This window comes from Blennius ocellaris, assembly GCF_963422515.1.
Source record: "Blennius ocellaris genome assembly, chromosome: 12".
Lineage (NCBI taxonomy): Eukaryota > Metazoa > Chordata > Actinopteri > Blenniiformes > Blenniidae > Blennius > Blennius ocellaris.
The window spans coordinates 5,226,522-5,241,046 of NC_137661.1; the positions used below are offsets into that span (position 1 = coordinate 5,226,522).

Here is a 14,525-nt window from a genome sequence, read left to right on the forward strand (position 1 = left end):
ATGTTGCATGCTAAATATGATTAAAATATGACTGATAGTCAATAGCGAGCTGGAATGTGCATGCTCTCTCTCTCTCTCTCTCTCTCTCTCTCTCTCTCTCTCTCTCTCTCTCTCTCTCTCTCTCTCTCTCTCTCTCTCTCTCTCTCTCTCTCTCTCTCTCTCTCTCTCTCTCTCTCTCTCTCTCTCTCTCTCTCTCTCTCTCTCTCTCTCTCTCTCTCTCTCTCTGCTTGAAATAAAGTATAGTTATTTCGGATTATGGTTGATTCCGCATATGGTTGATGTCACAATGCTTTCTGAACAACAGAAACTAATAGATGCATGTTTGAAATTGTTGGAAATGTATCTCAAACATTCTTCCACTGGTTTATCAACATTTGTTCTCAGACAGTGTCATGTATGCAAATTAGCAATAAAACACTCAAGGGTGTGTTTTCATAGTTGTCATATCTGGTATGTAGGGCGTTGTTGAATATTCAGACTATAAAATTCTTTCCTCTTATTTTGATTTCCTGACCTGTTTGTTATAGTTATAAAAAGACTGAACATCCAGTTCCTCAATTTGAATTGTGGATTGCTACCAGCGCGTTTCAAATACAGGTGGACATTGCAAAGCAGAAACCAACCATGACCAAACTTGGAACCTAAACAAGATTAGCTGCCTCTCGGATATTAGGTCAGAATTATAAACGCCTACGACAGTGCACTGAGTACAGCAGACAACACACTTTTTCAAGTCTGTAACGAGAACGGGCACCTGGTAGAATATATACCTTCACCAAAGCCCAATTTGTTTATGGAACTAGGTTCGCATTGCTCGCATGCTAGCCATTAGCTCATATCGACGCGAACCAGCCTGTCAGATAGAAACATCACTGTGCGAAACACTGAGCATACAGATAAACTACTACCCGAGTCATTGTGCTCACACAGGTATTTGTGGACACTTGCTGAACCGAGATATTAGCTGGTAGCTTCAGAGTTGAATTTGCTGTGTGCTTTCAGGCGGCTAATGGCAGGCCTCACTATCTGATGTTTCACTGCGGTGCTCCAGTGTGCCCCAGGTTTAAAAGTGTATGCATCTACGTTGTTCAAATGGTTAGATTTTGTCGAGTTCTATTTAAGTTTAATTAGTATTTCATTCGCAAAATTTGATAAATGTGTCAAAAAAGTTGCACTTTGTGCAAAAGGCTCGAGGCCCTTTAAACAGTTCTGTGTTTGTGAGATTAAATAACTTACCAGCGAAGTAATATTACCTATCTGTTAAAGACTGACTTATGTTCACAGTCTTTAGCAGAAAGTTTACTGGTTGATGCTAAATGCACTTTGTGTCATGTTAAATAACATAAAAATGCCGGAGGTGTTGCTCAATGTTGGCATTTCAATTCCCCATTCAGGCTCACCTGTGCAAGACACTAAACCACAACTTTCTCCAAATGGTTTGCAAGGTATTTAGACAAAGCCAGCATAAAGATCAATGAGTCTACAATTTAAAACCTGTCACACTTGAAGAAATGACACTTGAAGCCAACATATTTCATACAAGAAAGGAGATAATTACAACTATACCTGCTCCCATTTCTAAAGCAGGCTCAAAACCACCTTTTTAATTCAGCTCTTAATCAGTCAATTAACTTATTTTTAGTTTTGATGTAACCAATTTATTAAATATAATCTCTGTTAGTTTATTCATCGATTCATTTTAATTTTTCTTACTTATTTTTAGCCCAGTTTCCTCATGGAGGAGTGAGGGGTGGGGTTGTTTGTGTTTGTGTATGTGTGTGTGTGTGTGGGTGTGTGTGTAGAGGGGGGGTCTTTGTATTTTTAATTTTACTTTTATTGGGTAATATGTAAAGTACTTTGTGTTACCTGAATTTATGAAACATGTATATAAGTAACATTTTATTTAACATTTTGCAAGCTCACACGAGATGAGTGCTCTCAGACCTGCTAAACCGTGAGATAGTTCCTCAACTAAGACGTGTGTGAACAAAGCCCTGCTTGCAATAAAATAAACTATAACTCTCTCTTGCAAATAATGATATGTCCCCATCTTCAGCAAACATTCATCACCTTTGTTGACTGGAAATTGTAAGGCTTTGCTGTAGGTATGCACAGATACCACTTTTTTAAAAGACAAGTACGAGTCCTAACCTTTAACAAGGGTTTGAATCCCTACCACCGCCTGAAATGGGAAGAATCCATACTCCCAACCAGAATCAGGATTTCAATCCCTACCCACAATCTGTATGTCTGCCCTGTTTTTCCCCATCTTTCTTTATGTTCTCTAACCCCAACTGGAAGAGCAGAAAATTTCTACCTCATCTGGTTTTTCAAAAAGTCTCTACCTCTTGGTCTGGCTTTGCAGATTTCCTCCTGTGACAAAAGGGAGTTTTTCCTTCCAGCCACTTCCAGTCACTTATGCTTGATCCTGTAGAATTGTTGGGTTCTTCTCTGGAAAAGGGACTTGAAATGACTCCGTTGCATTTGATGCTTTATAAATACAACTGAATTGAATTGGTGACTTGAATTTGCTAGAAGGTGTGATGAATATGAGTTACTGACTTATGGGATAAGATGCACCTTACCTTTGCGAAGGCTCTGCCTTATGACTCCAGGCTGGATAACACTAACAATGATTTATGAGACCTTTATTTTACCAGGCAGTTGACTGAGATGTAATGATCTCATTTACGAGCAAAACCTGGCCATGATGAATGGAAAAAAATACAAATAATAGATTTAGACTTTTAGAATCACTATATTTATTTAACCAAACCCCAATTTCATTAGAATAAAATATTATATATCTTGAGATTCAGGGTGCATTTAGCTATTCATAGACATAGTGGAAGCACTTTTATTTCGATGCAACTGCATAGAAGAGTGTGTATGTCATCACAGCTGATGCCAAATGATTCAATTGCCAAAATATAAGAGGATAACAATTCATTGTTCTAAGTGCCCACAAAGCCAAGCAACTATTTCTAACACAGAGACATGCCGCAAGTGTTTTGAGCTGAGGAACATTTCAAATAAATAAAAAGGGTGTGGTGACTGTTCAAAAGAATCAAATCGGGAGTGTCTGAACGAATCATCCTGTAAGGATGGACAACACACCCAGTAATTAAGGTGCTTCCGCGCACATCTTTCATCAAATACTTGAACACCTGAACGATATAAAAAGACGAGTAATGCTCAGCAGAGACAGATCCAGCCTTCAGGAAGACTCTGCTGTAAACTCCTGATCATCATGATGAAGCTGATCCTCTCTCTCACTCTCCTCTGGGCATTCTCCAGCACAGGTAACCAAACTTATTTTACTATACAACTTATGCAGGTACAACACAACCTCATTTATTATTAACACAGAAATACAATTTAAAAACAGGAAAAGAAAGTTTAATGATCTGTTAATATTATAACATGTACACATTAGTGAATCTGCTAAGTTTTACTTTGATTTCTGGAATTAATGACAGATTAAAAGAATAGATGAAACATAATTAGTTATTCATTTCTATGACAGATATTGAAATGTGACAGCACAGGAGAGAACCTCTGGAGATAGGAATTCAAGAAAGAAAAGTAGTAATGTACATATGTACCAGGATTAAAGCTTCATGTTAAATCTCAATAATGTGACAAAGACTTTTCACTGTTCACACATTTCTTTTCCTAAAATAATATTTTGTCCTGTTTGTTCCCATCACAGCTGGAGCAATCCGTTGTCACGTATGTACAGATTTCAATGATCTGAGCTGTGTTTTTGGACGGACAGTTGAATGTGCAGATGATGAAGTCTGTTTGAATGTCTTCATCACAGGTATTCTTTTCTTCAGATCATTTTTTCATTTTCACTGAACTACATATTTTAACAAATTAAATGTGTGTTCCATGAAATTCACAATGCTCTTTTTTGACAACAGAAGCCAATGGAATACAGAGAATCTACAGGGCCTGTGCAAACAGCGAGGTTTGTCCAGCCACAGGCTTCCCTACTATTGCAGCCAACCTGGGTGGGATACACTCAGTTGCAAATGCTGAGTGCTGTGATGATTCTGATGACTGCAACTTGAGGGACCTGGAATGTAAGTATATTTGGATCAGAAGAATTGTGATGAAAAGAACAAACAATGAATATTTCAAAATACTTTTAAAGTCAAAAGGCTTAAATATTCACTCTATGGCTTCATATCTTTTGTTTCAGTCCCTGCTATTCCTGGAGAAAATGGTATAGAATGCAGGGGTTGTGATCCCACCACTGACAACTGCAACTCAGTAGTGAATTGTAGAGGAGAGGAGGACACCTGCTTTCGGACACAAAGTCAGTATTTTTGTTGTACATTTAACAAAAAATCTCTGAATCTGTTTTGCTTCTGTTTAAACTTGTTTCATGAGTGTAAGGACTTAAAATCACTGCATGCCTTTGAACAGGAGAACGATTGATATATATTTCAAAGTCATCATGAAGCAGTAAATACACTTTTTATGACTCCTTCATACCACATAAATCAACAATCTGAATTTGTAAGTGACATTTAATTGATTTAAGTTTTTAAATTATTTTAAAAGATTCAGCAAATATCACCTGCTCAAACAAGTTTTAAAATCCTGAGACAGCCTGCTCTCCTTTGCTCTCAGGATGTGGGCAGGTGATTGATAGCAATGCTGAAGCCATAACCAAAAATATAGTGATATTTTCATTGCCAGCAATGAATTATCACGCTGACTTAGTAAGGGCAGTTACGATGTATACACATACATCCATTGTTGATTTGCATGAAATTGTGGGCATGTATTGATTGAAGAGCTGTTACTACTGCAACTGCAGTATTCAGATCACTGTCTTTTCCCAACAGAAGCACTCGGTCTCTACAGATACCAAAAACTCTGAATGTACTTTAATTGCCATATAGTATTTGTCTAACATGACTAATGAAGAAATTATTTGACCATGAAATTCAATCTTTTCATCCACAGTCTTGATAGATCGTCAACTGATCTCTGTTGGTGGATGTGGAACTTCAAATGTGTGTAACATCGCTAATGACATCAGAAATCTGCCTTTCCTGGAAGAAGTGGGTACAGTTATTGGTACACCAACCTGTTTCCTTGTTACCACAACAACTACACCTGCCCCAACCACAACCACTCCTGAGCCAACTACAACCACTCCTGAACCAACTACAACCACTCCTGAACCAACTACAACCACTCCTGAACCAACTACAACCACTCCTGAACTGACCACAACCACTCCTGAACTGACCACAACCACTCCGGGTTATATTACCATTAGTGACCCAACAACAGTTTACACCCCGTCTCGTGAGCTCTTAGCACAAATAAAAGCTCTGCTGCTGAAACTACGGCAACTGTGTGTCAAGATAAAACTTCAGCTGATCCAACAACAACAACTGGGGCTTTTCCAAATGCATCTGCAGCTGCTTGACTTCCAACAACAACTGGTACTCCAACAGGAAGAACTTCCAATCGACCACCACGATCAACTTCCACTTCACTACCAGCAATGCATGCTGATAAACCATCACCAGCTGCTGCTCCATCAGATCCAACTTTCTCTCTGCGGGCAACTGAACCTGCTGGCGCTCTTCAAAGAACAACAACTGGTTCTCCACCAACTATTTGGGCTGCTGCATGGCCACCACCACCATCTGCTGCCCCACTACCACAGTTACCTGCTGCACCAGTCTGCCAAGTCTGCACATTAGACAATTTATGGAGTTTTACAGAAACTCGCCTTGTTTAATTAGTCTCACTGTTCCATTTTGATTATTAAATGGACCGTTTCTGTTAATATCTGATTTCTCAAAATTGTTTTTTAATTACTGCTAATTAAGTCAAAGTAATACCAATCAGGTTTAATGAATCAAGTCAATCGGGATTTTCTTAAAGTTTTGATTTAGTCATCTATTTTGCTGTCATTTCCTCAATCAACCAATAAAGCTACTTTTGCAATTTAATATGATGCCACATTTTTCTGTTTCTCACTTTCACAAAGGCATGATCAAGGCCTTTTATATGAGGACACAATGGATTATAGGTGGCAACAAATCTTAAACCAAGATTTGATGGGAAATTGAAGTTTCGTGATTTGAATTGTAGTTTGCTACCAGATAATTTCAAACATACTGAAAGCAGAAAGCTATTGTGCCCAAACTCGGTGCCAAAATAATATTTGCTGCCTCTTAGATATTTTATTAATCTTAATCAATGCATGAGACAGTGATGATGTGTTTTGTGTGTACAGTTGACAACATAGGGTTGTTTAAGTCTCTAAATAAGTGATACCTTTAATCAAAAGTTCCCTTGGGAGATAGAAGGGTCTGCATCTTCAACAACAAAAAAAGAAACTGCACATCTGGGCAGCAATGTCTCTCAATGATGAATAACATCAATGCTGATAAGACAGGAAACAAGGCACCGTGTGACTAAATAAGTTTTACAACCTGATGTGTGCATTACAATATGTTTCAAGGTGTTCTCAAGTTAAAAAAAATTTTTTTTTGATGGTACAACGTCATTTATTAATTCTATATTGATGTAACCTGGTCATTAAAATGACGACAACTGGGCTGTTTTGGTCTGATTTTTCCTTCTTTTTTTTTTTTCTCCGGTCAGAATGGTCCAGTTTCATATGAAGCTGAGAGATGTGTTCCACAGGCATCAGGATCATGTGTGTCTGAGGTACAATTCATAACCAGAAGTGCCACCTTCCTCAGAGTGGCCTATAGGGGGACATGCTACTGTTGACAAGCAGGTACCTGTGACAGGTTCCAAGGGAGATCATCAGAAAGGATTGGCGGTGGAACCATCTCTCAGTCACACCGATTCTCTATCAACATTTATGACTTGTGAGTCTCCAGATGTGCTCTGGAGCTCGCTACACACATGTAGACCTCAAGACAGTGTTTGATTTTACAGTTACTTAATTACTTACTGACTCTTATGTATGTAATCATCTTGCTCATAGGGGTGTGTAGAGCCAACGACTTGTCATGTTTCACAGTTGCCATGGGTTAAAAACAAAACAATGTTGTTGGTATCGTGGATAAAATGCCTGTGAGAATGTACACTTGAGAAACTGTTAAATGTTGAGAATATTTCAGATGATTGTACACAAGTTATTGTTTACACTTTAACTTTAGTAAAGTATATTTCTTGTTTTTGTTGGGTTTTACCCAGTGGCGGCTGGTGGAAAAGTTGTTCTCTGGGTCTCTTCATTGTTCTTTAATTTACTATTAGATTTTTTTGGGGCTGGTTTACTCAAAATGACAAAAGACTGAAAACTAAAGCCAAACTCCGGTGTATTTTCATGATTCATCTCATCAGCCCATCTTCCAAAGCGTTTAGGATTGTGCCTCCAAAAGGACTAAAATAAAAAATAAACTGCTTTGAGCGCTTCTCCCCTCTCTGCACACAACCGCCTGACACACCCAACTGAAACATGTAGCAGAGGAGAGGGAAACACACCTGCAGCACTATAACCCTCCTATGAGGCTGCAGAGGAGCAAGGTATGACAGCACCAACATGCTGTAGTCCCGGATGAATCGCCTTAGAAGTTCGCAAAACCAAGGAATCGGTGGAGCTGCTTCTGATTCTCGGGTTGCGGTCAATCCTGAACTACTGCAACCATGCCGGGATCTATGCTCATCTCCTCCTGCAAGATGATGTAGCCCAGAAACAAAATGGTGGTCTAGTGGAACTCACACTTATCTGCCTTCACATAGAGCTGGTTCTTCAAGAGGCGCTCTAGGACTTGGCGGACATGTTGAGTGTGTTCCTTTGTGTCGCAGGAGTAAATGAGAATGTCATCGAGGTAGCTGAAGACGAAGCGATCAATCATGTCCCTTAGGATGTCGCAGGAGAGAGCGCTGTGTGGCGAGGAGGATGGCCGAGGACGCTTGAGGCAGGGAGTCGTGGAGCGCATTTAGGAAGCAGGTGACTCGGAGCAGAGAAACAATCTTCTTGCCTCACTGCAGGGCTTAAGAGGTTGGAGCAATCAATTAGTAAATTACCTGCAGGAGTGTCAGTGAGGGAGGATCCGATGCTGGAGCGAGGTGTGGTTCCTCACACCTTTCTTAGATTTTCAGAATTATGTACACAAAGACAGCCTTGTGCCGTTATCTAAGGAATTCACAGATGCGCCCTGATCTTCTTGCTCCCGTTTGCCCCATGACCATATATTTTGATCCATTGTCAGGCTGGTGCCTATCCAGCTGTGATTAGCAGACTTTAGAGGGCAAGGTGTGTTGTGCATCAGAGTTCCTGACTCATCTCCATTCATGTTCCTGAAACTGAGCATCACCAAGGAGCTTCAAAAAGGGTTAGGGTTAGGGTTATGTAGGTTTCCATGGCAGTGCGTTCGGGTTGGGACAGGTTATACAGGCGACCGAGGGAGTGTGACGCCAGGCAAGAGGTTAATCGGGCAGTCATAGGGGTGATGCGGAGGCAACGAGCCAGGTCATGATAGCCCTTAGGGACAAGGGAGAGGTCCGTACGTTCCGGAGGTGCAGGTCTGTAGGGGGTAGACGATGTATGGATTTCTTACGTCATAAGGATCACTAGGTTTATGTTGTGTTTGGCTATCGATAATGATTAATAATTATCAAAGATAGTTATTAATTATCTTAACGAAAATTTAATCTGATTTGTATCCGATACCTTGGAGCACCACCTGTTAATAATAATAGCCAATTCAGTTATGTCAGTCTCATAAGATATACTAAACAATTAATTAGGAATTTGAATTAATTAATTGAAGTAATAGTTAATTACAATTACCACAATAAACTTGAAGGATTTTGGAGTTCTTGACACAGAAGAGGTCAAAATTTCATTCACCTTTGCCTACATTAATAACACAGCAAGTATAATTCCAAAAATTGTATTTATTTACAATGAAAACAAATAAAACACATATTCTAACTACCTATATACAGCTGGGTGTGTGTGGAGAGAGAGAGAGAGAGACAGAGAGAGAGAGAGAGAGAGAGAGAGAGAGAGAGAGAGAGAGAGTGACAGACAGATGGAACTACAAAACAAGATGGCGGATCACAAGAAAATACATTCCAAATGGAGGTTATCAGAGAGCAGGAAGTCTGTCCTGGGTCTCCACCATGTGCTGAGCCCAATGGAACATTGAAGCTCGTCTTTAGCGTCTGCTTCCTGTGTGTCTCTGCTAAAGGACCATTTCTAGAATGAGTTTATGTGAATGAGACTTGTTTTGTAAAACGTCAGGAGTCATCAGATGGTGTTCAGTTACTGTGTGATGTTGTCTTTGATGTGATATGTGTAGGATTGTGAGTTAACAGGTTAGTAATGCAAAGATTAGGATGCAGACCCTGTGTCTGTGGCAGAGCTAACGTTGGTTTACAGGTTAATAACTGCTGCTAGTATCATTATCTTTAGAACTCAATCACTGTAATAGAATCAACACATCTTCATAAAAGTTAAACAGTTCTATGCATAGCATCAGGTTTAACTAGTCTCAGGTAATGCCCAGTTGTTGTTACCACTTCCTTGAAGGAGTTCAGTTGTTTTTCTGGCTGGAGGGAAGCTGGTGTCTTCTCCTGTAGTTAGCACCTCCTGCTAACTGTGATTGGCTGGTTCTGCAGGTTGAGGAGAAGAAGATGAAGTTGATGTTTCAGGAGCTGTCTTTCTTTGCAGCTCCTGGTTGTCCCCTTTGTTCAGACTGAGGAGCTGGCCGCTCAGGTCTGTGATGGTTTTCCTGCTTGTTGAGGAAAACACAAAGACGTTCTGTGAGGTGCCGTTTCCCTGGTCCCATCCTCGAGAAACTGACCAGTTGCAAACACCACAGTGCCGCCATGTCTCTGGTTCCACTGGCAAGATTAGTGTGGTGTTGGTGGAGGCCCTTATCATAACCTTTCTCAGTGGTCTACAGCTGAATTGAGTCAGACAGCCCATCGAAGGGAGATATCAGCAGTAAACCTGAGGGCCCCGTCTCCCCATCTGTCAGATTTAACTGCACGTTCTCGTTTGAAGCTTCCTCGCCAATTGTAGTTCTTATTCTATTCTTATTTCACATTAAACATCACACAGTACGTGTTCCCAGTACCACCTGAATTCCAGGTCCACAACTTAAGAATAACTTACTCCCTAGTACTTTCGGGAGAACCACAACATGACCTATTGCTCAGCACCATTGGTCAGTGTGTCAGGAGAGTGTTTCACAGGTGCAGTGATTGGCACAATAACAGAGGCTTCAACAGGAAGTGAAACAATAAAACTCACCATTTCAAGTTAAAACCACGATAAAAGATAACAATCAACCAAGATATATAATGAAATGAAACGTGTATAAAAACTAATAAAATCATTCACAAAGGCAATAAAACCACCCCTCTGCCGTGCGACATCTGTGAGGTTTGTGATGAATAAGATGACGAGTGACAATGGCCCACAGTTTTCCAGTGCGGAGTCCTGAAACCTCGCAAGACAGCGAAATTTCAAACACATCATTTCTAGTCCTCATCCTCTGCAGGGCAATGGTCATGCCGAGGGAAAGCAGTTGTTAGAGTTATGACGTTTTCTTTGACCTCCGAACTGTGACGCTTCCCGCATGGACTTATTCAAACTGTTAAAATGGCGTCGGACTGTTTTGTTATTGAGCTGTAGATGGTGGAAGAATACTGAAATGCATTATGGGAAGCGAAGTCTTTTTCTGTCTGTGTGAAGGCCCGCCAATAGGAGATTACGTTGCTTACGCCTCTTTCTAGCGGCGGCCAATGGGAAGAGGGGATTGAGCGAAGCGCGGGTTTGAACTCACGCCTGCTCCGGCTGGCTGGCTCTCTTGTTTTCCGCTCTTCGACTGACCTGACGCGCGTTTATCCTCAGCTGTTTTACTCCGCGGTTAACGGCTAAGTATAAGGCGATTCTCTGGATGGCCAGTGTTTCTGTCTTTTGTAATAAATTACTGTGTTAATCCAATCTCAAGGTTTGTAGGACTATGACTTACTGTTCGCCGCTGCTTCCCTTCAGCAGGAGATCTGTCCTCTCCTCCGTGCGGTGGGATACAGAGACAAAGGACGGACACAGTACAAGTCCGAGTTACACATTCACTCCAGTCAGGTTGCTAAATGTAATCAGCACCAGCATAACACAGAAACCCTTTTCAGGCACTTTCAGAAAACTCTTCCACTCTTGCAGTGACCTCAGTAACAGTAATGCACAGCTACATGCTCTTAGCGAGTGCGTTGGCCTATTCCCTTCATCAACAACTCCATAACTAATCTTGAAGGTGAAGATGAAAAGACTGAGGAGGGATGTGCAAGGCAATGTTGGCTCACAAATAACAATGATAATAATGGTGATAATAGTGATAGAGTCGAGGAACATTTCTTTAAGTTTTAATGGCATACCAACCCTTACCCTCTCCAACATTTACTCATTCATTCAGTGTCAAAGACTTCAGTAAAAAAAATTTTTTATTTGTTGTTGGTTCATCTCTTATTATTATTATTATCAACCCTGGGGAGAGCAGCATTCAAATTGCTGGAGACTCAGTTTGGAGTCTTCTTGAAAGTGTTATGGTCAGCGAAAGAAGAGGATGGTGGTGATGTCAGCAAGTCATAGATACAACAATCCATGGCGATGGATGTATGGATCCAACAGACCACTACTTCAGTCCCAAAAAAAGAGGATTCTGTCATTGACAACTTTGCTTAAACTATTACTCAGTTACAGACTTGAAAAAGCATGTTGTGTACACATTGTACACATCACTACCAGTGTTGTATGCAGTTTTAAAATATGACCAAATATCTAAAAGGCAGCAACTAAGCTTTCGGGTCCTAGTTTGGCCACAATAGTTTTCTCCTTTCCAATATTTCCCTATATTAGAAATTATCTGGCAGCAAACTACAATCCAAATCAAGAAGTTTCAATACAACAGTGGATCTTAGTCTAAAATGTGTTACCATCTGTATTCCGTTGTGTCTTTAATTAAAAATAGCCTTCATCATGCTAACATGATAAACAGACAAAAAGTGAAATCATATGGAATTGCAAATGTAGCTTTATTGATAGATAGATATATTGATAGATATATTGATAGCAAATGACAGCAGCATAGAAATGACTTTTTTCTGAGAAAAGAAAGATAGTGAAAGAAAGTTGATTAGAATGGAAAAGTGAGACTAATTACACAAGTCGAGTTTCTGTAAAACTCCATAAATTGTCTAATGTGCAGACTTGGCAGACTGGTGCAGCAGGTAACTGTGGTAGTGGGGCAGCAGATGGTGGTGGTGGCCATGCAGCAGCCCAAATAGTTGGTGGAGAACCAGTTGTTGTTCTTTGAAGAGCGCCAGCAGGTTCAGTTGCCCGCAGAGAGAAAGTTGGATCTGATGGAGCAGCAGCTGGTGATGGTTTATCAGCATGCATTGCTGGTAGTGAAGTGGAAGTTGATCGTGGTGGTCGATTGGCAGTTCTTCCTGTTGGAGTACCAGTTGTTGTTGGAAGTCAAGCAGCTGCAGATGCATTTGGAAAAGCCCCAGTTGTTGTTGTTGGATCAGCTGAAGTTTTATCTTGACAGACAGTTGCCGTAGTTTCAGCAGCAGAGCTTTTATTTGTGCTAAGAGCTCACGAGACGGGGTGTAAACTGTTGTTGGGTCACTAACAGTAGTATAACCCAGAGTGGTTGTAGTTGGTTCAGGAGTGGTTGTAGTTGGTTCAGGAGTGGTTGTAGTCGGCTCAGGAGTGGTTGTGGTTGGGGCAGGTGTAGTTGTTGTGGTAACAAGGAAACAGGTTGGTGTACCAATAACTGTACCCACTTCTTCCAGGAAAGGCAGATTTCTGATGTCATTAGCGATGTTACACACATTTGAAGTTCCACATCCACCAACAGAGATCAGTTGACGATCTATCAAGACTGTGGATGAAAAGATTGAATTTCAGAGTCAAATAATTTCTTCATTAGTCATGTCAGACAAATATATACTGATTCAAGGGATGGAGAAAATTCATTCAGAGTCTTCTGTATCTACAGAGAAAGAAAAAGTGCATTCTTGATGACTTTGAAATATACAGCAATCGTCCTCCTGTTCAAAGGCATACAGTGATTTTAAGTCCGTACACTCGTGAAACAAGTTTAAACAGAATCAAAGCAGATTCAGAGATTTTTTGTTAAATGTACAACAAAAATACTGACTTTGTGTCTGAAAGCAGGTGTCCTCCTCTCCTCTACAATTCACTACTGAGTCGCAGTTGTCAGTGCTGGGATCACAACCCCTGCATTGTATATCATTTTCTCCAGGAATAGCAGGGACTGAAACAAAAGATATGAAACCATAGAGTGAATATTTAAGCCTTTTGACTTTAAAAGTATTTTGAAATATTTGTTGTTTGTTGTTTTCATCACAATTCTTCTGATCCAAATATACTTACATTCCAGGTCCCTCAAGTTGCAGTCATCAGAATCATCACAGCACTCAGCATTTGCAACTGTGTGTATCCCACCCAGGTTGGCTGCAATAGTAGGGAAGCCTGTGGCTGGACAAACCTCGCTGTTTGCACAGTCCCTGTAGATTCTCTGTATTCCATTGGCTTCTGTTGTCAAAAAAGAGCATTGTGAATTTCATGGAACACACATTTCATTTGTTAAAATATGTAGTTCAGTGAAAATGAAAAGCTGATCTGAAGAAAAGAATACCTGTGATGAAGACATTCAAACAGACTTCATCATCTGCACATTCAACTGTCCGTCCAAAAGCACAGCTCAGATCATTGAAATCTGTACATACGTGACAACGGATTGCTCCAGCTGTGATGGGAACAAACAGGACAAAATATTATTTTAGGAAAAGAAATGTGTGAACAGTGAAAAGTCTTTGTCACATTATTGAGATTTAACATGAAGCTTTAATCCTGGTACATATGTACATTACTACTTTTTTTCTTCATTTCCTATCTCCAGAGGTTTTCCCCTGTGCTGTCACATTGCAATATCGGTCATAGAAATGAATAACTAATTATGTTTCATCTATTCTTTTAATCTGTCATTAATTCCAGAAATCAAAGTAAAACTTAGCAGCTTTAGCAGATTCACTAATGTGTACATGTTGTAATATTAACAGATCACTAAACTTTCTTTTACTGTTTTTAAATTGTATTTTTGTGTTAATAATAAATGAGGTTGTGTTGTACCTGCATAAGTTGTATAGTAAAATAAGTTTGGTTACCTGTGCTGGAGAATGCCCAGAGGAGAGTGAGAGAGAGGATCAGCTTCATCATGATGATCAGGAGTTTACAGCAGAGTCTTCCTGAAGGCTGGATCTGTCTCTGCTGAGCATTACTCGTCTTTTTATATCGTTCAGGTGTTCAAGCATTTGATGAAAAATGTATGCATAACAATCTTAATTACTGGGTGTGTTGTTCATTCTTACAGGATGATCGTTCAGACACTCCCGATTTGATTCTTTTGAACAATCACCGCACCCTTTTTATTTATTTGAAATGTTCCTAAGCTCAAAACACTGACGGCATT

At 40.1% G+C, this 14,525-nt stretch overlaps 2 protein-coding genes across 2 annotated transcripts; one reads left to right on the top strand and one right to left on the bottom strand.

Moving 5' to 3' along the window:
* Window positions 1–3,226: 3,226 nt before the first annotated feature.
* Window positions 3,227–5,935, top strand: LOC308137263 (uncharacterized protein). The gene is made up of 5 exons (XM_080505879.1): window positions 3,227–3,302; window positions 3,713–3,823; window positions 3,927–4,088; window positions 4,208–4,324; window positions 4,981–5,935. Exons 1-5 carry the CDS (start codon window positions 3,251–3,253, stop codon window positions 5,730–5,732), a joined length of 1,194 nt encoding a protein of 397 aa, XP_080362005.1. The 5' UTR covers window positions 3,227–3,250; the 3' UTR covers window positions 5,733–5,935.
* Window positions 5,936–12,043: 6,108 nt separating this feature from the next.
* LOC308137833 (uncharacterized protein) lies at window positions 12,044–14,298 on the bottom strand. Its single transcript, XM_080506695.1, has 5 exons — window positions 14,221–14,298; window positions 13,692–13,802; window positions 13,427–13,588; window positions 13,191–13,307; window positions 12,044–12,911 (listed from the first exon to the last, which is right to left on the bottom strand). Exons 1-5 carry the CDS (start codon window positions 14,270–14,272, stop codon window positions 12,223–12,225), a joined length of 1,131 nt encoding a protein of 376 aa, XP_080362821.1. The 5' UTR covers window positions 14,273–14,298; the 3' UTR covers window positions 12,044–12,222.
* Between the last annotated feature and the right edge of the window lie 227 nt (window positions 14,299–14,525).